Source organism: Stegodyphus dumicola, chromosome 12, assembly GCF_044657685.1.
Source record: "Stegodyphus dumicola isolate Sdum_Otavi_A_Nest chromosome 12, ASM4465768v1".
Lineage (NCBI taxonomy): Eukaryota > Metazoa > Arthropoda > Arachnida > Araneae > Eresidae > Stegodyphus > Stegodyphus dumicola.
The window spans coordinates 32966351-32992145 of NC_140779.1; the positions used below are offsets into that span (position 1 = coordinate 32966351).

The following is a 25795-nucleotide window of genomic DNA, read 5'->3' on the forward strand; positions in this document are numbered from 1 at the left end:
ATTTAATGGTATAAGAAATTTGTGAGCCAAACTTTAATTAGGTAATTGAGAATTTTTACCTAATGTTGCAATTCATTCATGAAGCTGTAATTAACCTTAAAGAATGAAATGAAATAAGCTGTAATTTGTCATCGAATATAGAATTCAGAAGGTCCCTTTAGACATAATTTAAAATCTGAAAAGCCTTTAGATGTTTTTAAAAATTGACACTACTTCTTTTGGTTTGCACTGCTTTTACTTTTACTACTATTTATGCATTCATTCACTATTTATAATTTTTTATGGCCCTGTGTATAAGTCGACCCCCCCACTTTGACGTCTTTTTTTTTGTCCAAAATATCTCGACTTATACGCGGGTATATACAGTATATGATATATATATATTTTATTATTGTGTTCCTTTTTTATTTATGTGTGTGTATACACACATAAAGAAAAAATCTGATGTGTACACCACATGACTTTCTTGTACGGAATATTAAATTATACGCATTTTTTCTTGCATTTCATTTAAACTTATTAGATTGAATTAAATCTACTTCGCCGACAGCGCATAAACCACAACAGAATAAATGCATTCTTTAAAATTGACTCTAGTATTTGTTTACCATAGCGACACTCTGGGGCTAGATTCACTTAACAGTATTAATAATTATATGACAGTTAACTTATATAATAATTATATAACGGAAACTAACTGTTATATAATCCAATAATTATATAACAGTTAACTTATATATTTCGTTCATATTATAACTCATAATGCACAAAATTTATATCATTTAAAGAATAGAATTATCTAATCGTTGCCACATGTTCTATTCAAATACTATAATAAAGCTAGAATGATGTATAAAAGAAATTAAGCAAACAAACAACAACAACAACAAAAAAAAAAAAAAAAAAAAAAAAGTTTTTCACAGACGATTGAGTATTTCTCATTTAATTAATTCAGTTCTCACTTCACGAGAAGGCAAAAATGCATAAAAACTCAAAATATCTATATTAAAAATTACGAAGTAAATCTTAAACACTTATTTCTTCGAAAAAAATTCCAGAAAGAATTAAGCATGATTTAATTTGCAATAATAAATGAATGCGTTATCTTTGTTGTTGCAAAGTTAAGTTTCTCTAGATCGGCAACAAATCCACTAGTCTCTGTTTCAAATGTAAACATCAATGGCCGCCATATAAAAAAGGCTTAGCGGCACTTAGACAACTTTAAAATTGTTGATAATTCTCAAAATATTGCATACAGATTTACTAAAGGCATAAAAACCTTAACCGGAAGATAAAAAAAAACATAATACAATCATTTTTAAAGCAAAAAATGTACAATTTACAAACATATAAGAGTAAAGAAACTGAGATCACTGAGCCAGGTAACAGAGTGGATATATATGTATAAATATATTTATATACGTTTGGTGCGGCCGATTGCAACCAAAATACGAGGTGCACATCTACACGTTATAGCAGTCCTATATACAAAATTTCAACGTTCTGAGGCTACTCGTTTTTGAGTTATGCGAGATACGTACGTACATACGTTTGTACAGACGCCACGAAAAATTCTCTTCAGAATTCATTTTAAAGCAGTTTTATAATTTTTTTTGGAGGAAACAAGTGTTTTATTCTGTCCTTACATACAGATATCACGGAAATACATCGTTAAATTGCATTTGAAATAGGTCAAAATGGGATATTTTCGTTGAAATATGCTGCCTGAAACTTTTCGCGATTACAATACTTCCTTTTTACTTCGTACAAGGAAGTAAAAAGGTACGAAGTAAAAAGGAACACAATAATATGCAAATGCATCCAATAAATAACACATGCACATAAATCATTTTTATGATTGACAATTACAACTATTCCCATCTAATAATCAAAAGTGTGAGCTGCTACTTACAGTATACAATGATAAAAGGCACATTAAATTATTCTTTGAATTATTTTTCTCAAAGTTTTAAAAAATTAAATCTAATACTTAAACTTTCGTTAATGCTAAATATCATTAATGCGTTATCATTAATGCAAAATACATAATGGAGTAATGCATTATATAATACTATAATTTTTTAATTATAAAAAATATTTCATACTTGGCAAAGGGAAATCAGCAAAACTGTCTAATAGCATATTTCTCAAAGCTTCCAGATGTTGCTGCAGGCCTATGTTATTGCTACGCTGTTGTGCATTTTCAATTTCCAGCTTTTCAATAGCAGATTTCATATTTTCAATATGTTTAGTAAGGATTGCATTTTGTTCTTCATATTCCGTATTTGATTTCCTCAACTGCCTCAGCTCCGCTTCTCGAGCTAAATACAAAAGATTAAATATTATGAAGGAGGGAGGGGAAGAAAAGAAAGATTTAGAGATAAAAAGATTAAGATAACAGGAAATGAACATAAAAGAGCTCTACACATACATTGAACATAAAAGAGCTCTATACATACAATGTTCTTCAAGGGGAAAATAAAAGGGCCTTTTCATACGAGTTTTTGTTTATTTACATAAAACTGAAAGGATATGTCATAAATTTCCGAAACATAATTTTTAAGAGCTAGATTTGTTCTTTTTAAATAAAAAATATTTTTCTATAACATCTTAAAGAAATAACATATTTTATCAAGCCCTAAAATTTACATTTGACTTAAAGATGCAAGAAGTCACAAGTGGCTCAAATGGTATGGTGGAAGTTGAATTTACCTCATAATGAGTCTGGTCTAAGTTTAGAATAAAGAGAAATATGAACGTGACTCCATGGTCTTTAGAGAATGGTGGCATGTAAACTCTATTGATCTTAAAGGTGGTGATTAAAGAAAGAAGAGTATGGATCCTCAGATTCCATCACGTAGGATATTCTCAGTCAAACAACATTCTTCTACTTTACCTAAATTTAATAATTTGATTTTGGAAATATTGTTTTAAATGCGAAATGAGCACAAAACATTACGAGATAAATTTAAAGATATTGTTTCTTCCTTTTTTTAAACAAAGTCTTTTATCGGATCAGATTTCATAATGAGATTTCCACCTTTCCAACAACAGTTAAGATAATTTAATTTTTTTAATTATGATGTAAATTACATACACTTCAGAATACAAACAATCCTTGCCACAAAAACTGATATCAATTTTAATTCTATTCAAATTAAAATTTTCATTACATTAAATTAATATCAATTTTTTTAAAGAATATTAATTTCCAAGTACAACTCTATTTGAACACTGCATCAATAGAAAAAATTGTCTCAATTCCTTCAATTACTAAGAACAGATTACCATATAACCTTCCTTACGGTATATAATGAATGACTGCACCTAACCCACTTTCCTCTTCCAAATGGTAAATGCATACAGACTAAATACGTAGATGATAATTTTTTCTAATGCACTAGCTTCACATGATAAATATTTTCTGCATCAGAAGAAAGATATATTAAAAAATAAGACAATTGCTCATTCTACTGCAAATCAATAAATCTTTCTTCTTTTTCTGTTAAACCATATTGAAGGCAACTTTTTAAATGCTGACATTCTTTGAAGACAAGACACCTTTTCCCTCATATATGCATAATTAAAAATGGTGTCCACTTTAGAATCAATGGCATTTAAGAAACAGATTTTTTTTTTTTTTTTTAAATTACAAATTATTCCAAATTAAATAGGAATACTGTTATTGTCATTATATTAAAATTAATTATTTATAAAATACTTGTTAACAATTTTAGCAAGTTTTTTCCTTAAAATCAAAATTCTTAACTTCAGTTTGTGATCTGAAGTTAAGGGGGCTCATCTTAAAAATCCAAGAAATACAATATAGGCTAAAAATAAAGTAACTACTAAAGCAGTAGAATCTAAAACAACAATCTTGATTTATGTATATGTACTTTTGCTTTTTAAAACTTTATCCAAAATCACTATTATAGAAAAAATTCCTTTTTTATTTAAGAATTATTTTTATCAAGTACAGAATGATAATTGAAGTGACATTTTAAAGTCAGTATTTCTTAATTTCAAATATTATAAATTTGTAAAAGTTTCTTCCTCCTTTATTTACTTTTCGAAGTAAAGTGAAGCTGTGAATTTGGCAAAGACTAAAAAGGGGGGGGAGGCAGATATAAGAAACACACACAAGAAATTTTAAGCTTAGGCTATTATAAAAAATAGAATCAAACTGATTAAGTCGTACCTTTATTATGGTCCAAGAATTCTTCAGTAAATATAGGAATGTCAAAGCCTGGAGCTTCACCATCATGATGTGCTTCATTCATAGGCTATAAATATTATTTACTTTTAATATCTTAGATTATAAAAAATACAGCTAAGAAAATAAATGACACTTTCTGAATATTCATAACCTGAACAAAAAATCATAAGCTTGTATTCATCCTGAGACCCGATCAAATAATTCCACCACAAATCAGTTTAAATATTAGAATTATAGAAGTTCTCTGTAACAGTGGTATGGTGTTTAACTTGCATGATGGAGACCCATGACTGAGACAAAGTCATTTAACATTGCCAAGGGCACCAGGAAATGCCCTTGGCAATGTTAAATGACTTTGTCTCATTAATGGAAAATTTTTGTCAGATATTTCTTGCTAATGGCTCATTTTCAGTTTTATTGTACTTCCCTTTCAAATCATGTATGTACTGCACTGAAACTTTATAACAAACTTACACAGGTTCTTAAATTAGAATACATTAAATGGATTTGTGAGAATGGATTCATCTTTACCAGTAATCTGCCCTAAATAACAATCATCAGAATAAACTTCAGTTTTCTTATATTTTTTCCAACTTGGAGAAAAATTTTGTATTCATTATTATACCCCTTTTGGAATGTTTTTATTGCATTTGCTCAGCATGACCATCTAGCATGTCTCCAAATAGTGAAATGCATTTCATTTTTGATCAATTTAGATTCCAGAACATTCCATTTATGGCATCATGTATTATCACAACCACTTTAACTCCTTAAGGACCAGTGGCGGGAGAACGAAGCGCAGTCACGGGATTGGACCCGCTGAAATGGATCGTTGCCACTGGCCCGTGCACTTTCAGCAGCCTAATTTTACAAAACAAACAAACAAACAAACAAAAAAAAAAAAAAGTATAAAATCAGCATTTTGTTATTATGACTTTAATTTTTGAAGTTGCATATTTAATGCAATATAAAGAATATCACATTATTAGAAATAAACAGGCAAAATATTAAAATCATAACCATAACACAGAAATAAATACTATAAACATGAAAAAAATTACAAATATGCAATTACCTGTAGGTAATTAAATTCCAATTAAATTTTGCTGTGTGTGAAATAATTCAAAACAAGGATCGACACACAGTCCTACATTGCATATTTTGCACTCAAAATACGTTGGCTTTAGCTTTTCCTTGGTTTTAGTGCACACAACGCATCTTCTTCTACCTTTATTACCTTTTCTGTTAACGTAAATTTTCAGAAACAGTCTTCCAGTTAGACGGAAAGGTGGAGTGTCCAGTGATTTTGGACAAATTTTTAAGTTTTTAAGTAAGGTATCTTAGCCATGGCTAACGGAAATGAAACTGAATATAACCCAAACATATGCCCCAAAACTTCTTCAAAAGCCACTCAGAAATATTTCATCCTCAAACCCTGTCTGACATCAGGTTTATATTAGAAAACTTCCTGTTTTTCTAAATCTGAGACAGTGTCCACGATGACCGTAAAGTGATCAATGAAAGACCCCCACTGGCGGGATATCCATTACAGATCATGTCAATATATACATTATATATAAAGTAAATAAATTATATACAAAATATAATGCCTGTGTCATTATACATAATGACCATTCAAGCATTATATATAATGACCTATTAAATCGAGTAAGAAAAAAACTCTGGCTCTTTCCTGAGAAATGTGGACAAGTAAGAAGCATTACACGCCGAGAAGGCTGACAGTCTTTTCCCTTCTGTAATAATGTTGTAACGTTACTTTTTAATTAACCAAGAAAGCTTATGTTAAGTTTCAAAATAAAAAGAAGAAAAAAAGAAAATCCTGATGAAATAAACAAAAATGCCTGTGTCCCTTTACCTCACAGGCACACTTATAAGAAGCTGTGATTCCCAGTTTGTTTATTTCTATAAATCTTTCAAAACCAGAAGCACAAAACAGAAAATAATGTCATATGAATCAACCCATGTGAAAACAGTTACCACTTAGAGCCATCTACTGGCTTTTAAAAATTCAAATAAATCATTCCGTTTTAAAGTTACATATACGTGACGCTGGGCTGGTAGGAGTGGAATCGTTGCATCATGTAGATAGGACGGAATGGTTAATAGAAGTCACCAAATTTTTGGAATGGGCCAAACTCTGGCAATTATGCTCATAACAATCCTTCAGTCAAGCAATGTCACCATTTTTGCATGTCTTCTTTTTGTTGTATTTTAAATTTCAATGGTCTTAAAGATAAATTATGATATTTTTTTTGCATTAAGCTCAATTTTAAAATAACCACTTGTGGAATTTACCAACAGTGGGAAAAAAGAATGCACTGAAACTTCTGCAAGAATACAATATTTTGCGACAAAATCACTAAGCTGTTTTGAATGTGTTATTAAAACAACTGTCATGGAATTTCCTATTAATAAAAGCTATAAAAACAAGTTAGTAAGCAGATTTATTGATTGGTTTTTAATACAAATATATAATTAGATGTAAAATATATATGTGATTGATTTTTGGTACAAATATCTAATTAGAATGTAAAATATGTGCACTAATATTTATTGTATGTAATAAATGTTTTTTTTTAATCAAACTAAATGATTATTTATGTCATTGCTCTTTTTCATCAGTAAAAAACTGCCAAACTGAACCAAAGTGGTTACATTAATATGTAAGTACTCCATCTACCAGCTTATATGAAAAAATACATACAGATTCTTTTTCCTAAATTAAAATATAGCCTAACACATACATACTATTCAGCACTTGTATTTTCAATTAAATTAAGTGAATGCGTTGAACAATACAGTGTGCTTTTCATTATACTGTTTAATTTTGACCTCCAAACTCGAACACTAACCAGGCATATTTGCTGCATTATCACAGCTCTGACCTCAAAGTCTTCAGTTTCTCTTTTTCACAAAATGAAAAAGTGATGACAAATAATATGAAAAAGGAAATTTTGTGCAACATCAACTGAGAAAGTTTATGAGTATATATAAATGCTTGTTTAATATGATATTAAATTTATTTGATGTGGATTTAGTTTTAATAATTTTGCTGTGGAGCTAAAGTTATTATGCATATGATATGTCACAGTAATGTTTTCTACAAAGTAGATGATTTAATAAAAATCCGCCATACAATTAATAATTTCGAAGATTGAAAAATAAATTTAAACTAATTAACAATAAAATATCTTAATCAAAGGAAAGATATCATCCAATAATTCCAATACTTCAACTCAATATGTCAAAAACATACCTAGCAACAAAATAGAAATGACTTTTATAGTCTATTATTCTGTTAATATTTAAAAATGAAAATACATAACTTACTTCAACAGTGGACGAAGTATAGTAAGATCCATCACCATCTTCAAATTCTAATTATATTTTCAAAGAAAGAGATTAAACAATGCATTACTGATCAAAAATTAAAAGTAAACTTGATTTCTAATTCTGTATTACTAATGAATATAATAATTACCTTTCCTCTTCTTTTCTTGCTGTTTCTTAAAAATTTTATATGCTTCTGTTTGTTGATATTGTTCCAATTCTTTCATATAGCGCTCTTTATCCTTTTCAGCTTCTTCTAAATATTTCTATGATAAAATCAATTAAAAAAATTAGAAAATTAAAAGTCAAAAATAATAAAATAAATTTAAAAACTTCTTTCAAATAGTTCTATGATGAAACAAATTAAAAAATCTGATATGATGATGACTTCCTTGTATGGTCTATTAAATCATACACACTTTTTGCTGCATTTCATTTAAACTTATTTCATCGAATTTCATTAGAGAAATATTTCTCATTCAATAAATTCAGTTCTCACTTCGCATCAAGGCAAAAATGCATAAAAAAAACTCATATTTTAATTAAAAACTGTAAAATACAGAAAAACATAAAACACCTAATACAGTTAAAAACAGTTAAGAAAAACAATTTTTACAATTAAAATTAGAGTTTCTTTGCATAAACAAGCAATTTGGACAGTGGGCAGGAAGACAGATTTTTTTGGTGCACAAAAGTGCAAGCTTACTTTTGGTCCTATTTGGAAAACAAAAAAACAAAAAAAAAAAAAAAAAAAAAAAAAAAAAACACTGAATTTGGTGCAAGAAATTGACTCGATTCACTATTCTACTACCTATTTCAAATGTAAACAAATGGCAGCTTCATTAGGCTTAGTAGCACTTAAACAAATTTTAAATCGTTGATAATTCTACATTTATTGCATGCAGATTAATTAAGGCATAAAAACCTTAACTTGAACATAAGAACAACATAATTCAATCACTTTTGAAGCAAAAAATCCACAATTTACCAACATATAAGAATAAAAAAAACAGAGTTAACCGAGCAGGGTAACAGAGCAGGTATGTTTAAATATATATATTTATATGCTTTTGGGGTGGCCAATTGCAACCAAGAAAGGTGCACAACTACATGTTATTAGCAGTCCCATTTATAAAGCTTTAATGTTCTGAGGCTACTCATTTTTGAGTTATGTGAAATGTATACATACATACATACATACCTACAGAGCCACGAAGAAAATATCTTCTGAATCCATTTTGGAAAAACAGTCCTTTATTCTGTCCATACGTACAGAAGCAAAAATAGGATTCAAATAATCAAAACGGACATTTTTGTTGAAACATGATAACCAAAATTTTTTGAAATTACAATACGTCTTTTACTTTGTACAAGGAAGTAAAAATGAAACAATTACATAAAATTATTTTTCCAACATATTTAGAAATATTTTAGTTCATTTTTTTTATTTTCTCACTTTTATAACCAGTCACAGTTATTCAATTTTGATGAAAATAACAAAGCTTACTTTGTTCAGAAGAACGATATTTTAATGCTGAATTATAATTTAAGCACATTATATGGATTTAATTAATCATCATATAGAAACAGTTTTTTAAAAAATTAAAAATTATGAATGTTTCTGTCTTTTATTCTTCAAAATTTTCCATTCTTAGTACATTTAATTACTTAGCTGTTCAGTAATATCACTTCAAAGAATTACTGCTTTTGTTTTAAGCAACTTTTGATGTAACAAATACTAAAAAAAATGTAACATAAATACCTGCTTTTCTTGAGCTGCTAATTTACTCCAGTCACAAGCAAGAATTTTAGTTACTTCAGAAAAACTGGCACCAGGGTTTTCTCCTCTCACTTTTTCACGATTCTCATTGAGATATCGAACATAACCAGTGAGAGGTTGCTTAGGTGCATTCATATCTCTCGGTCCACGACGCCGTTTTCGACCCTTTGGCCAGCCACCTCTTCTCTTCTGGGGAAAATCGTTCTTAGCAAGAATTTGCATAATAAATGACCAAGGACTCCATAAAAACATACAATTGTAATGCATCAGATATAAGAATGAACATACATAAAACATTTAAACTCCAATTAATCAGTTAAACATATATCAAGTAGAATACTGATCAAAGGAAATGACACATTTTTTTAGTAAAAATGATAATGAACAAGAATGAAATATGTGTTAAGTGCTGAGTAATATCATATACAATATTTAATTTTGATATACAGTCAAAAGTCTTTAATCCGGACTCGTCGATTCCGGATTATCGATTTTTCCGGATTATAGAACATCAGTTTAAATCTGGTAAGATGGCATGCAGAAATTATAAAATTAAAAATATGAAACCATAATTTATGAAATAAAGAACAATTATGATCTAAAGAGTATCAAAATTTACAAAAACAAAAAAAAAAAAAAAAAAAAAAAAAAAAACTTAATATTTATTTGTTTACTTTATTAAACATTTCTTTCAATATAAGTTGTTTAAGTTGCTTCGTTTTATGTGATAATACTTTCTCTTTAATTCTATAAACAGACATAATTTCTTGTTCAGTTACAAAGTTCCGCTGTTGAAGTCCTATAATTGCTGTGTCGAGAATACTGACTAATTTGTCAATCGAAATTTTTTCGTTTTCAATAACCTCTGTGCCACTTTCATCACTATCGGAAGCGAATTATAATGACGAGGAATTTGATTTAAATCATATCAAAGACAGAGTACATCAAGATGAAATACTACATTTAGTAAGAAATTATAAGCCAAATAAAATAAAAACATCTGCCCTGAAGATAAGGATAGTGCTGACAGATCAACTTCCGATTCATTGCGCACCGCGGCGTTTCCCCCCCCCCATCGCAGAGCAGCGTGAAATTGATAAACAGATTTCGGAATGGTTAGATAAACAAAGGATTATGCCCTTATCCATTTTTTGCAGCAATTCCACTTTTTGTTTAATGGACTTCGAAACATACTTTCGCTTTGCAGATCCTTTACGTATTAGTAAATATATATCGGAAATTTTATTTGACATAATCAAAAGTTTAAGCTTACTTTTATAAAATTGCTCTAACATTCTGCAAAAAATAATAAGCCGGATCCAATTCGAAGAATAAGGAACAACGCAATCTGCAACATTAACTGAATTAGATAATTTTAGCTTAGCTTATACCCTCCGTTATACATTAAACGCGCAAGCGTAAACGTATTGTGCGCATGCGCACACGCATATTCGCAGCCGTAAAGGTCTTACGTGCATGCGTCAACGTGACACATGCGCAGAAAATTTGGAGCTTTGAGGTTCGGATTATAGATCATTCCGGATTATGGGTGTCCGAATTAACGACTTTTGACTGTAGTACACATCTTTTTTTCTTACAGCATGAATATTATAATTTTTATAATACTCAATATTTAAATTTTAGAATAAATGGTTCCAAAATCTTCCCTTTTTAAAAATTTTATATTATTTTTAAGAAAAATTAATCAAGTGCATAAGGTATAAAAAATTAAAATTATTGATCATCAATCAACTAAATACATGACATAGTTAATAATTATAATTTATTGCATAATTAATTTTGACCTTCTACAGAAAAGGAAATATCAACTACAAACCACTGAAATTAACTTATTCAGTAACTTTTTCATTTCTCTTTTTTACTTTCATTCTGGCAAGTTATGTAAAAATAAAAGCTGTAAGAATTTCATATGCTCCTATATCATTTGAAACATTTAGTACACTTAAATCCCATAAAATGTAATTTTGAGATACAGGTAAATAAATATATTTTAGTAACATTAAAATTCATATTTAATCCATGAGTGAGGTATTTTTCAATGATTGGAATGTATCAAAAATGACCCTCTTCAAATTACTAAACACTTAAGGAAAATGGTAGAAATAAGCAATCTGTATATATTTATTAATGCTGAAATTATTGGAATAATTTTAGGAACAGGATTCAGTGGATGATTAACTTCAACATTTTTATATTACACTGTGTTTAAATACACAATATTCATAAGTATTTTAATAGAAAAAAAAAGTAGGATAGATCCCAAATTACAGAATTTATTACTTAATGCTTTTTTACAGTGCTTTATATGTGAATTGCTGACTATGATAACCAGTGTACAATAGTGACAACCAGTATTACAATAACCACTTAGCTCGTCCTTAATCACTAAGCTAATTGTAAATGATTAAAGAGGTTATTGTAACATATGCAGCTCTTGATATTAAAATTAAACCCAATTCTCAAAAATAATCTAGTACATTTTTGTTCTCACATAGCAAAGTTTTTCACATGGACTGGAAGACCAAAACTCTGATAGCAAATATTTCATTTTAAAAAAGGCTAATAAAGTAAGCAATAATGCAAAAAAGAAAGCAATAATGCTTACCTCCATCATATTTGAATCCTGATCTGTATTCATAGACATGTTGCTTTCAGTTGGATTGATATCTATGAAAATTGAAAAGAATATATAAAAAGGAACATTATGAAATTAATATTAAAAAAATAAAAAAATATTTTTGGTACTTATGTGTTATCACAACCCCCTTAGTAAAGTTGCTAAATTCTGGCAACTAAGCATATAAGGATTCTTAAGGTAACCATGCTCACAACAATCATTAAGTCAAAGCAACGTTGTCGCCATTTTTGCATGCTCTTTTCATTGTATTCCACAGACTTTTATAAACAAATTGTAACATTTTATACCTTAAACTTAATTTTAAAACATGCACTTGTGGAATTTCCCAGCTATGAAAGAAAATATGGTAAAATTCTTTCAGAAACACAGAATTTTAAAGCAAAATTCCTAAATGGAACAATACATTTGGCAGACAGCCAATCTTACCAGAGTCTGCATGATCTCTGGAATTATCTGATGTTTTTTTAAGTGTAAACAAAGATTGTTATGTACTTGGGGGGAGGGGGAAGAATAGTAGAAAAAAATACAGAAAGATTTGGAGACAATATATTTCATTTTTTAATGTATCATGTAAGACTTAATTAATAATTGAAATTTGTATTTTAAATTACTAAAATCTTTTCACATGTTGATAATGTTTGCCAACTTTCAATAAATATTGATAGTTTGGGAATCTTATAAAAAAGTGTTGTGACAATACCACCCTGCACCTGATAAGTTATTTTTACCTTTTCATCCGTAAGAGATCACAAGGTGGTTGCATTAATATGTAAGTATTATAGTTTCATATGTGTATCTGGTAGCTGTATGGTTTAGACATTCTGTACAGACATACAGTCAATCAACTCTTGAGTAACTGGGGGCAATTCAAACAGGTCTTAAAAAAAAAAAAAAAAAAAAAAGAAGAAGGTTTGTTCATTGTGGCAGAATTATTATCACAAACCATAATAATAATAATAAAACATAATAATAATTAGAATAAAGCAAAATTTTAAATGTGGGGGGAGGAGGGAAGAAAATTTGTACGATCATACCAATGATAGCCATGATATTACATTCAAGATTTTTTTTATCCATAAACGAACATAATTTAATTTTACATATACTGTAATAAATAAACATTAAATCATCTGTTAAATATAAAGTGCTGAAGACTCAGTTAATAATCTCCTGTTTCCAATCGATGCCTATCAAAATGCAAGAGCAATGTAAACAAAAACATTGTTTTTCAGTTCTGAAGTTGTTCTCTTTTCGAACGCTGATTTAATGTACATAATCAAATGGACATGTTCTCTAAATTAAAACTACTTAAAAATGAAGGTTAATTGTGAAAATCCATTTTTCTGTTAATAACAGTGCAAGTTATTCCACTCTCCTGTGCTTTTTCAACTTCTAGGAGATTAATTGACATTGTCCCAGATGTTTTCCCTGTTCATTGGGGTGGTTATTGCATTTTAGTAGCAAAATAAGATACAAAAATGAATTGAAGCAAGATGCATTTACATTCAAATTTATTTACAAATATTTTGAAATTTTAAATATACTACAATATCTATCATTTTATTATATAACAATGCATTAGTATTTAAAGTATGGCCTTACAAATGCTGTATTAACTCTTAATATTTACTCATATAAGATTTTATGTTTTGAAATGAAGAAAATTTTTAATTACATATTAGATTTGAAATTCATTTTGTATTACTGAAATAAATAACCTATATAAAAATTCTTACCAGATGGCAAAGGAGCACTGATATTTGTATGGGCACTCCCATTATTGCTTGGAGGAGCAGCAATATTTTCACCTTGCATTATAAGGTGCTAAAAATAGAAGAAAGAGGAAAAAAATCAATACAATTAAAAATATGCTAGCTAGTTAATTGACTACAGTAAAAAGTAAATAAGGGTTATGATCACTGGACTATATTTTGAAAAAGCGTGCTTCGGATGAAGAAAAGGAGAAGAAGTGCTGATGCTACTCAAGGAGTGAAGCAAAGGGTATCGGAGCTCATCAACACTATCGACTATGTTTAGAGGTACACTGTTCAGAGCTCCTATTATTTTATTTATTTATTTATTTTGGAAACGCTGTAATATTTTCTCACATGCTTAAGTAGCTTGTGTAAATAAATTCTGATGCTAATATAAATAAGAGCTGCATCTCACTTTGTGAAATTTTGCCAATTATTCTGATATGGACACAACATAAAATGATAAATTGATGACCTGGTTTCGGAGTATGCACATAGACTGAATTTTGCTAATCTTACTCCATCGATGAAGCACAAGGATTTAAGTGGACTTTTTATCATCAAGAATTACAACAAGCTAGTTTCTTTTATGAAATATTTTGCTCATTTCCTAAAATGGAAAACAATGATATAGATCAAGCTGCTGGAAATATAACATGTGTACTGGTGAAGTTCCTCTTTTCCAGACAGCAAATCTAGAAATCTGGTTCCGGCAGATGGAATGCCAGTTTGTGTTGGTCGATGTAACAATGGAGCGCACAAAATTCCATCATGCAGTTTCCGCTTTACGACCTGCGGAGTTAACGATAATGGGAGACGTTACTCTTAACCTTCGAACCAAAGCTCTGTATATGGTAATCAAGAACCATCTCTGCAGACAGTATGCCAATAGTGAAGAACAGCGGCTTAGAGACCTCACTTACAGAATGCAGCATGATGACAAAAAACCATCGCACCTCTTACTCGAGATGTGAAGAGAGGCTGGCTCATAAAGGGTGAAGATCTTCTTTAATTGCTTTTCCTGCAGTGACTACCAATACACTTCCAACAAATTGTAGCCATTTCCAATAATGTGTTAGGCAAGGTCACCAAGATAGTCGATGGTACGGCAGCCACTGAAAATGGTGTTCTGGTGTTTGAAGTAAAAGTGAAAGACTGCGTTAAAGGACTTGTTGATGGCTATTTTATCTTGCATGCTTTGGATTGAAACAATTCCAAATTACAGTCAAATGTACGAAAGCAGCAGGGCAAAAAAATGTCAGTCATCAAGCCACCAACGACGGGGTAATACAAAGCACTGCTAGTACTATCAGCGGTTCACGGAAAAGCTACCCAAGTGGACAAAAAAAAAAAAAACTGTACCTTGCAGGTGGAAACTAATACCACTGTCACTCGACCTTTTGGGTAATGACAAGACCAAAATTTATTATTTATACCTCTTGGACCACAGCACCAAAATATCTGATTGATATGAAACCACACAACTTGGTAGTTCCGTAATTTTTTTCTAGATGTATATTAAAAAGTTAAAAAACATTAATAATCCTTTATTTGTTATTTTTCATGAATCTTAATTGTAACTCTTTCTATTTCAATAATAGCTCACATACATTTATTTGATTTCTATGCATGATGAAAATTGGCATGAAGCTGAAAGCTAACAGATTAAGGGCATTAAAAGTTAATATTTTAATTAATTCATGTAAATAACATATGGAATTTCTCATAAATAGTAAGTTTACATTCATCCAGAACATAAAAATATTTATTTGCTGAATTTTGCTACACTTATAATTTTTTTTAAATGTATTTTTAATGTAATATAAATTTAACTGATTCAAGTCCCCTCTCAAAATCAAAACTGGCTTACCTAACAAAATTATAGATACTGAAATATATAAGATAGTTTTATAAAAAATTACAAAATCTTGTTTGTAAATAACATAAATGTACAAAAATATAACAACGAAAAGTAACTAAATGGCATAATCAGTTTTACCTGATTGCAAAACGTTTCATATAAAAAATAAGACATTTTAATTCAGATAGAAACTGATCAAATTCACTCTTTTTACCCAACAAGAGTTAATTAATAAGCAAGTTCCAACCATGTTAAAACTGACAGCATTAAATTTACTTTCCTTCAAGTCTGAGTTCCACAGTTTAAAATCCAGCATAATGCCAATGAAAGAGTGCATTAAATTAAGCAGGTGCTTGAAGTCCTCCTACAATTTATGCGGTTCATACTTTTATAAACTATTCCATTCTTTTACAGCAGGATCCATAACATACAAACTGCACAAACTTAAGGATATTTTTCAGAAATTTTAAAAGTAAAAAGGCACCCAAAATTATAATAATTTATAACTGTCCTTATCTTTCTAGAATATAATATATCTTCATTTGAAATATAAAATAACTTTGACTTACTGGTTAATCTTTACTGTATGGTACCCCTTGATTTTTGTCTGAAAAAATCAGCAAGTGGTATTGGCTGTTTATAAAATCTGGAAGACCGCTGCATTTCTCAGTAACACTAATGTTGATAATGTTGGCAAATCTAGCCTTGGGGAATTTTTTTAAAAAAGTTTTTGGCATTAAAAAGGGGTTATTTCTGCGAAAATTGGCAAATGTGTTGTGATAAATTTAGATTTTGGCTATTTTTTGTAATAGAAACCATTTTATATGGATCTGGATTTTTGGTTCTTACGATTCTTTTCAATTGCTATGCTTGGTTGCAATGTGCGTGGTGTGCTCTTGTATTTTGAACTTGCTATTATTTTTCTGTGGGTACCATCATTTGAGTATGTCCGTGACTAAGAGGATGAATGTTGATGGGTTGGATTATGATGAAATTGTGAATTTGAGGTTTTTGTATTGGTTGGATGATGGCTTTATTTTGCATGAAAGCTTGTTTAATTGCTGATAGATATGAATGAGCCAGAACGACAAACAATTTAACTGAATTGCTTACCTGGAGAATGGAGAAGATAGTGGTGGGAAGCCTAAACATATGCACGTGAAAAAAGGCATGTTAAAAATTGACGTTTCATTTATTTATCATCTCTGTGTATTAATTTTCGTTAAAAGATTTGTTGTTTAATGTTTTTATGCTAGGAAATATGTGTTTTTGATTGTTTATTCCTCTCTGCCTGTATATTTTTGGTTATTTGTTCGTCTCTGTATGTTAAGACAGAGGCAATTTTTTTCTGGTTACCATGACAGTTTAAACTTTGTTTTAGCTTCCCGATTTTTTTTTTAAGAGCAAATAGATCGATGTGTACATGGACAAAGTTAAAGCAGTGCACAATGGTTAGTTTGTGCAATTCTCTGATTTTTTTTAAAGTTAAAAGAAGTTGATGTGTACATGGACACCTGGTTTGTGTAGGTCTTTGACTTCTTATTTTGGTTTAAATATAAATAAGAATAAGAAAAGTTTATCGGACACGTAATCAAGATTCTGAAGAAGATTAGGTAAGTTAGTATTTTTAATTATTTGAGGATATTATTTTTATGCATTGTTCTAAATGTAAGGTGGAAGTAAAGTAATTTGGTATTATTGGGAAAATTGTTATTAGCAATGATTTAGTTTAAAGTAATTAGGATTGTAAGGTAATTTTTATTAATTTAATGTATGTGCTCATTTATATTTTAAGTAGTGTTTTTGAATTTAATTATATTTTAATGAAATGATAGTTATTTTGTGAATTTTATGTTTGTAGGAATTTGGTATACGTTTAAGTTGAAATAAACGTGCATGGAAATAATTTAAATATTTGATATTAAGTATTTGTAATGCTTGAGGTATGAATTCGTTGGTGACGTGTATAATGTAATAGATGATTTAGAGGTAAATGTTTTTGGATATTCTATTTATTTTATATGTGGAAATGTTGATATTTGTAAAAGGTAAATACTTTTTCGCGATCATGTAATTTCATATATGTTCTTTTTACCGGGTTTAAAGATTGAGAAAATTGTCATGTATTTTCGTGAAATTTTTCTAATTTATGAGAAAAAAGCAGTGTACATGGATATAGTGAAGAGTGTGCACAATGCCATTTTTGTGCAATTATGGGATGTTTTTTTAAGTACAAATAAGTCGGCGTGTACATGGTTTATGTGTATGTGTTATTTTGAAAAATGCGTAAGGAGAATGGTATTGTGCAGTTTTTCCTAATTTTGCAGTGAATATTTGTCATGATTAAGCAGTTTTGTTTGATAAAATTTCTAGCATAAGTGTAATTCGGCTAGTAGATTGTTGGAAGAAGTGTTCAGGAGATAAAAAGAAAAGAAACATGTCTTTACTTCGTGAAGACAAAATGGCGGCGGGGAAAAAAAAATAGAGGGTTGCTGTAGGAGAGTTGGTCGCGAAATTTTCGCCAAAAAATCGCCAAGTTACCATAATGTAAAGATCAACCAAATTTTTTACTAACGATAACAATCTTTTTAATGTTAAACACGTATCTATCATAATAACCATATTTCTGCATTTCCCTCCTAGCTTTTTAGCACCAGGTTCTGAAAATTAAAAAAAAATATTTACGTATTCCTCCCCCTTCCTCAATGCATTCACAGAATGAACTCCCTTATATTTTAAAATGGATACATCCATGTACTAATTTTTTTGCATTACTAACAAAGACCAACATTCATAAACTACCTATGAAGCTCATGCCGATAATCCTTTCCCTTTTTAATTGTTGAACTTTATGCCAGCCTAATACAAGAACCGACCAGTCACGGTGAAGCAAACATTAACTTAACATTCAGTCTATGATTTCACTTGGTCAGCTGCCTATTACCCTTCTCTAATTATTTATGGATGATTTGATGTCTAAGGAGTAGCAGAAACAACAATAAGAAGAAGTGAGATTCGAGTTTCCAGATACGTAGAAATGAAGATATCATATTAGAAATTGTAACGCTAATATTACTATGTACTCTAAATATTACTATGTAGATTTCTTTAAAAGAAAGAATACTGGGATAGTTATTGCTAGTTTATCCATACCAACTAACTTTTAATTTGTTAGGGTGATACTGTAAGCTCATCCTGTGGAAACTGAATTATTCGCAAATTTTTTTCCTCTTGATTTTTGGATAAAATTAGTAAAAAAAGGGAAGGGAAAATGTGTCAGGAAATATGATATTCTGTCTTATTTCAAATAAAAAAATTTAATTTTTTTTTTCATGCACTTCTACTGGATTCACTTAAAGCGGAAAACTAATGATTTTTCGGCTGATCTTTAGAATATGGTAACTGGTAGTTTGGCGACAGTTTGGAGGCGATAAAGGTTACTACCTGGGACTTTGGTAATAATGTGAGCAGTACTCAGTTCCGATTACGCATTATTTTGTGTGAGGGAAATGAGAGATCATGGGATATGTCATGTGATATTAATGGACGAATTATGGTTCTTTAATCGGAAAAGGGGGGAAATTGGGAAAAAATCTGGAAATTTTGTATTTGGCTTTATTCTGTGTTGTGTGAAACAGTGTTCGTTAATTTTTGGATCCCATGGCCTGTAGCAATTTTAGCTGTAGCAATTTTTATTGGTAGCGTAATTAAAAATAAGGTAAGTGTTAAATTTCACATATTGAATTTTAAGGTAAGTTCAACTGCTTATCATAACAAAGTAGTTTGCTTAGCAAAGTAGTCCATTTCCAATAGGAAATGATAATCACTTGAGTTCAAACAGAGGTAGCGGAGAAAAAGTCCAGCTACGCTTCTTTGAGGGTTTCTTTTTCCACTCTTGACAGAGCTTAGTAGCGACTCGGGACGAGCCGTAAAATACACAAGAGAGAAAGGGGCTCTCTAAAGCTTACTAGCGACTCGGGAAGAGCCGTAAAATACAAGAGAAAGGCTCTCTCTTCTCTACGCAACGACTGCGTATTCTTCAGACTAAAAAAAACTCTAATTATTTTCACTCACTGTTTTTATGTCCAGGTTTTCTGGGCGTGTCTTGTGCGTCTGCTGCAGTGATTCGCTAAACGTCTTCTTCGGAGCATCTCTCCATTCGTTAACAGGCGCTGATTGTTCTCAGATACTGTCTTGACAGCCTGAGAAACTGAAATTTTCCGTGGGAAAATTCAGAACGTCTTTTTGGGAGGTCTATCTAAATTATTTCGAGAAACAGGCAGTTGGCGACAGTCTATCGCATACACACAATGGACACTCCACAACCCGTGAGAACTTGTATGGAAGTTTTCTCCTTTCGTAAAAACAATATGCTTTCCACACTTTGTTGGGGGTCACGTTCGACCTCAAGAATTCGTAAGTGTCATCAGGGTGGTCATCTGGCGCCCATCTGAAGTCTCCTTTTCCCAGACTTCGTGGGAGTCCGTGGGAAAATAGCTGACGACGTTACAGGCCCTAACTAAAGTGAATTCGAAATGGGTATTTAGTGGGATTGAAAGGGGTAGTAATAAGTGTTTCTTTAAGGTTGTGCGAGATAGAAGTAAAGATGTTTTATTAAGTTATTTATTTTACCTGGTACCTTGCTGTGAACTATAAGTATGATTTTAAAGATCCTGAAACAGAAATAAGAAAAGTTTATCGGACACGTAATCAAGATTCTGAAGAAGATTAGGTAAGTTAGTATTTTTAATTATTTGAGGATATTATTTTTATGCATTGTTCTAAATGTAAGGTGGAAGTAAAGTAATTTGGTATTATTGGGAAAATTGTTATTAGCAATGATTTAGTTTAAAGTAATTAGGATTGTAAGCTAATTTTTATTAATTTAATGTATATGCTTATTTATATTTTAAGTAGTGTTTTTGAATTTAATTATATTTTAATTAAATGATAGTTATTTTGTGAATTTTATGTTTGTAGGAATTTGGTATACGTTTTAGTTGAAGTAAACGTGCATGGAAATAATTTAAATATTTGACACTAAGTATTTGTAATGCTTGCGGTATGAATTCGTTGGTGACGTTTATAATATAATAGATGATTTAGAGGTAAAAGTTTTTGGATATTTTATTTATTTTATATGTGGAAATGTTCATATTTGGAAAGGGTATATACTTTTTCGCGATCAGGTAATTTCATATATGTTCTTTTTACCGGGTTTAAAGATTCAGAAAATTGTCATGTATTTTCATGAAATTTTTCTAATTTATAAGAAAAAAACAGTGTACATGGATATAGTGAAGAGTGTGTGCAATGCCATTTTTGTGTAATACTGGGATGTTTTTTCAAGTAAAAATAAGTCGATGTGACATGGTTTATGTGTATGTGTTATTTTGAAAAACGCATAAGAAGTATGGTATTGTGCACTTTTTCCCAATTTTGCAGTGAATATTTGTCATGATTAAGCAGTTTTGTAGATAAAATTTCTAGCATAAGTGTAATTCGGCTAGTAGATTGTTGGAAGAAGTGTTCAGTAGATAAAAAGAAAAGAAACATGTCTTTACTTCGTGAAGACAAAATGGCGGCGGGAAAAAAAAATAGAGGGTTGCTGTAGGAGAGTTGGTCGCCAAATTTTCGCCAAGTTACCATAATGTAAAGATCAACCGATTTTTCTTTTACAACTTTATTTTTTAAACATAAGTAAAGCACATTTTTTAAGTTTACATAAGTTGATAATCTTTTATCCTAAGCAAGCAAGGATTGTCAAAAAGTGACATGTTAATTTGAGCAAATGTGGCTGAAAATAAGCATACAATGAAAAATACAATTATTCTAAAAATGAGCCATAACTCAGTTTGATTATCATAAAGAAAAATGTACTGCACAGAATGACTTATCAGAAACATAAATGAAACATTAAATCTTATGAATCTGAATAAACCAAACATTTCATGAGTATATTGCATAGACCAACCTGGAACTAAAAGTCTTTTAGCAGAATATAAAAAATTTGTAGAATTATAATAGAATAGAAATTTGATTTGGTAATACAAAATTTTAAATATTTTTTGAGAGAAAAAGCCCTGTTCCCTTTCCTCTTAAAAAATAAATAATAATGAGCAGAAAAAACCCTTTTAGTAAACACCCTTCCGATTCAAAATAGCAGCCTACCAAGATTATGATTATATCAGATAATAACTAAGAGTTTCGAGTATTCAGTTGAACTGTTCTTTTAGTTTTCAAGCACGACTTACAGCTTGTTTTAAAATCTGATGGCTCAATACAAGCACATTTACTCTGTCAACTTATCAAAGCCAGCTAACATTACGAAAATACGCTAATAAAATTCAATAAAAATTACAGAAAAGGAAAATGGTACTTTTAATCATGCTTTTTCCTGTACACACTCCTGTTTCATTACGCAAAAGAAAAAATGTAGTCAACAACAGAAATTAATTACATTTAGGTTGTTGCAAATTTTCACATCTCAATAAAATCCTCAATTTCGCTAAGCAAATTAAGGATAACATGAAAGATTTCTTTACATTATACTTTTCTTAAATACATATTAGATTTCCAACAAGTATTTTTAAAGCAGCTTTTCCGTCACCGACTTCACAGTACTGAAACCGGCTTTCAGAAATTTGTATATATGGCATATATTTAATTTATCTATAAAATATACGTATATTCTTATGTAATTAAATGCTCTGATTACATTAAAACAAATAAAAAAGCTAGATAATACTTTTACCCTCATTTTCTCAATATATATCAAGTTGAAAAATTCTCAAGGGATACTGTAGTTAGCGTCTGTTTTGTTTACTTTGAAAAATCTATAAAAACATGGCGGCGATATCGATTTTTCCCACTGCGCATAACAGAAATTTGGTAGTGATCTAAATTATGTAAAAGAAATAGTAAACATATTTTTATTTACCTAAACAAGAAGCAAAAATTAAATTTTGCGCATGAAACTTCGATACCAATTTAAAAGATTTACAATTTTAACCGGATTAATAGCTATTGCCAGTTTTAATTATTAATTTAATAACTTTTCGTATTGTTCAATAGTCCTTATTTTTTAATTTCTAAAATTTTAGGTTTTTTGAAGATGATAAAAGGATTTTACCACTGCATAATCTTAATACTTTATAAATGCAAGTCTTTTTTGTAGGAAATAAGAGAGTTCATTTTAAGGAGAAAGTGACATTTTCCGAAACTTCCGCATAGCAGTGAACAGTGGGCTTTTAGAGCTCACCGAGCTTGGATTCCCAGTGAGAAGCAAGGGCAAGATTTGGGATAGCATCGAATGTTGGCTGTATTTTTCATGAAGGTTGGATTTCTTAGAAGCTCTAGGGTACTTAATTGGGCTCTAACCAATCATCAACTTTAGGGAGCTTGCACAAGCTTTTGTTCAATTTATTTCTAATTTGTGAGGCCCTCATTCTTTTTGCTTGCTTGCTTATTTATTAAAAAAAAAAAAAAAAAAACGCGTGTCTTGCGCTTAATAATCATCCTTTGACTTCAGCTAATCTTTCACTTCCATAGAATGAAGGTCTGTTTACATCAGCGGAATTTTAAGTCCAGCAAATGCTCTCGAAATCGATTTCTCCACTAGAAGAGGGGCAGGAGGACACTTATTCTTTTGAAGGGGGATAAACCCAGAGTACCGATTTATTTACTGCATGAAACAAATAAATAACATTGGTGATAATGCTATTCTCGTAACAAATAGATGCTTTTATGCCCTGAAAAGGTAATTAAAATTCAGCTTTCTTAAATTAAGAACTAAATTGCTTCTTTACAAAAGTCTTATAAGATTTGTCTTGATTTATGCATCAGAGACTTGGGCATTGACTTTATGTGACGAGGAAGCTCTGGGAATTTTTAAGGGAAAGTTCTTAAGCTGCATTCTTGGTGGGGTCCAAGTGAATGGATCATGGGGAAGAGGGTCTAATTTAAAATGCTATAAAATTACAAACAACCTGATATCGCAAAATTCGTCAAATGACAGAGACTTAAATGGGCCGGCCATCTGGCTAGAATGAATTGAAGATCATGAAAACCTTTCTGGCAAAGCCCATGAGAAATAGACCTCGGGAAGACCCCTGCTAAGGTGGATTGATTGCGTCGAAAACAATCTTAATATTTTGAATTTTAAAAACTGGAAAACAGTTGCCAAAAGCAGAGATGGCTGCAGAAGACGTCTGGAGAAGGCTAGGGTCCACCCCGGGCTGTCGAGCCATTGAAGATATAGATAATGCTATTCAAAATTTCAAGAGGAATTTTCAGTTGAGAGTACGGAACTAATGTCATTCGCTATCAAGGAGAATCATCAATTTCGTGTTAGTTTCTTGGGCACAAAGTTCTGCTAGTGTGAATGGGTTTTTAAACAATAGACTGGTTTCGTTTAAATCCGGTCAAATGAGCTAAAATTTAAAAAAAGGTTCTGTAAAATGTCCATTAATTGTAGTAAACTTATCGTTGGCACTTGTGGATGGTGCTGGTATGATCGGTGCTGACAACTTGCACAAAGGTGCTGAGAAACTTTCAGAGTTTGGCTTCAAGTGTGCCTGATACTCTTACGAAGACCGGTTTATACCAGGAAAAATGTCATCTTCATCAAGATGCCAGGACGACAACGTTAAGCCGACTTGGCATAAAGGCATCATTAAGAAATTGTCGGAGTGGTTTGATATGAAAATTCATGTCCACGCTTTATGCTGTGGAGTAAAAAACTCGATCCAGAAAATATGAAGTTACAACGAGCTAACGACGAGGTGTTAGGTGATGAGATTAATTTTATCAGTAGTTTATCACTAAATTCTTTTGGAGTGTTGTAACCACCTTTTGAGTCACCCTGTGAGGGCATTGTTCATTTTTCATGTTCCATGCTCTGAAATGGACCTCTTCAGAGCCATTAATTTTTTTTCCAATGAGCTTGTTGTTTATAGATGCTTGGGTCCTGTAGTTCGATTAATGTGATATCAGGTTAATATTAGATGAAGAGGTGGACTTATGGATCCGGTACCTCGGGAAATTTCCAGAATTCTGATAGCCCCATATGCCCTGTTATTGGGTTCTATGATGACGAGGTAGATGATGTAATTAATCGGTAAACAACCACTTAGCCGACGGAACACTTCACCGACACCAGTTAGCCGACAAGACATTTACCAGACAGGAATACTTAGCCGACATGGACACTTAGCCGACACGACATTTATCCGACACGGACATTTAGCCGACAGGACACTTAGCTGACAGGACATTTAACCGACACGGACATTTAGCCGACAAGACATTTAGCCGACAGGTCATTCAGCCGACACGGACAATTAATCGACAAGACATTTAGCCGACACGGACAGTTAGCCGACAGGATATTTAGCAGACAGAACATTTGGCCGACACAGAGAGTTAGCCGTCTGGACATTTGGCTACGGGACACTTAACTGTCAACGCATTTAGTCAACAGAATACTAAGCCGACAGTGACGTTTAGCTAAAACGTACCCAATAATTATTCAACTTTACTATCAATTACAAAATTTCTCGACTTCTCCATAAGTTCAATATTTAAGTTATTTTTTTCACTATCAGTAAAATTCATTTTTCGATTCTTAAAGATCTCATATGTTCTTTTAATTATTGTGTTAATTTAGCATTGTTTGATATTTATCGTACCGTTTGGTATATATTGGCCAGATTGAAAAAGCGCTGAAATTTCTCGTCAGGGAATATGAATTAAATTTCGAAAGGAAAAAAGAATTTTTTTAGCTAAGTACGGAGGTCACTTAATTACATTTTAATATGATCTTAAAAAATTATCCGTAAAGTTTCTTCATTTAATCAAATGGGTTCTTTTGAACACTTTTACATCACTAACAATTTTTCTTGTTTACTTAATGATATTAATTTTCCAATTTCGTTCTTCCAAATGCTTTCAAATTTCTAATACCTTTACGTTTCCTTACTATTTTACTCATCACATCATCTTACATTCTTTCCCTTACAAAATCGTTTGGCTCCTCCCACTAAAGAAATTTCCTTTCCCTGTCATGAAAAATCTGAATAATGCAATAAAAATTATTGTTATTCTTGAATTATACTTTTTTTATATAAACATATATTGGTGAGGGTTAGTTTAGCAAATATACTTTATTTTGTTA

The 25795-nt window shown here is 30.7% G+C and overlaps 1 protein-coding gene across 5 annotated transcripts in view; it reads right to left on the reverse strand.

Moving 5' to 3' along the window:
- The window catches only part of LOC118188990 (high mobility group protein 20A-like), a 39401-nt gene extending 16765 nt beyond the window's left edge, over window positions 1-22636 (reverse strand). For 2 of the 5 annotated variants that reach the window (XM_085827603.1, XM_035359516.2), the window contains exons 1-8: window positions 22376-22529; window positions 13743-13830; window positions 11974-12035; window positions 9330-9551; window positions 7719-7833; window positions 7568-7614; window positions 4199-4283; window positions 2106-2321 (exon numbers count right to left, since the gene is read on the reverse strand). In XM_085827603.1, the coding sequence (XP_085683729.1) occupies window positions 2106-2321; window positions 4199-4283; window positions 7568-7614; window positions 7719-7833; window positions 9330-9551; window positions 11974-12035; window positions 13743-13830; window positions 22376-22381 (841 nt within the window). In that variant the 5' untranslated portion in view covers window positions 22382-22529. Of the gene's footprint in view, window positions 1-2105; window positions 2322-4198; window positions 4284-7567; window positions 7615-7718; window positions 7834-9329; window positions 9552-11973; window positions 12036-13742; window positions 13831-22375; window positions 22530-22561 lie in introns of those variants that run through there. The other 3 variants (XM_035359517.2, XM_035359519.2, XM_035359518.2) reach the window with 3 other exon arrangements.
- Window positions 22637-25795: the final 3159 nt, after the last annotated feature.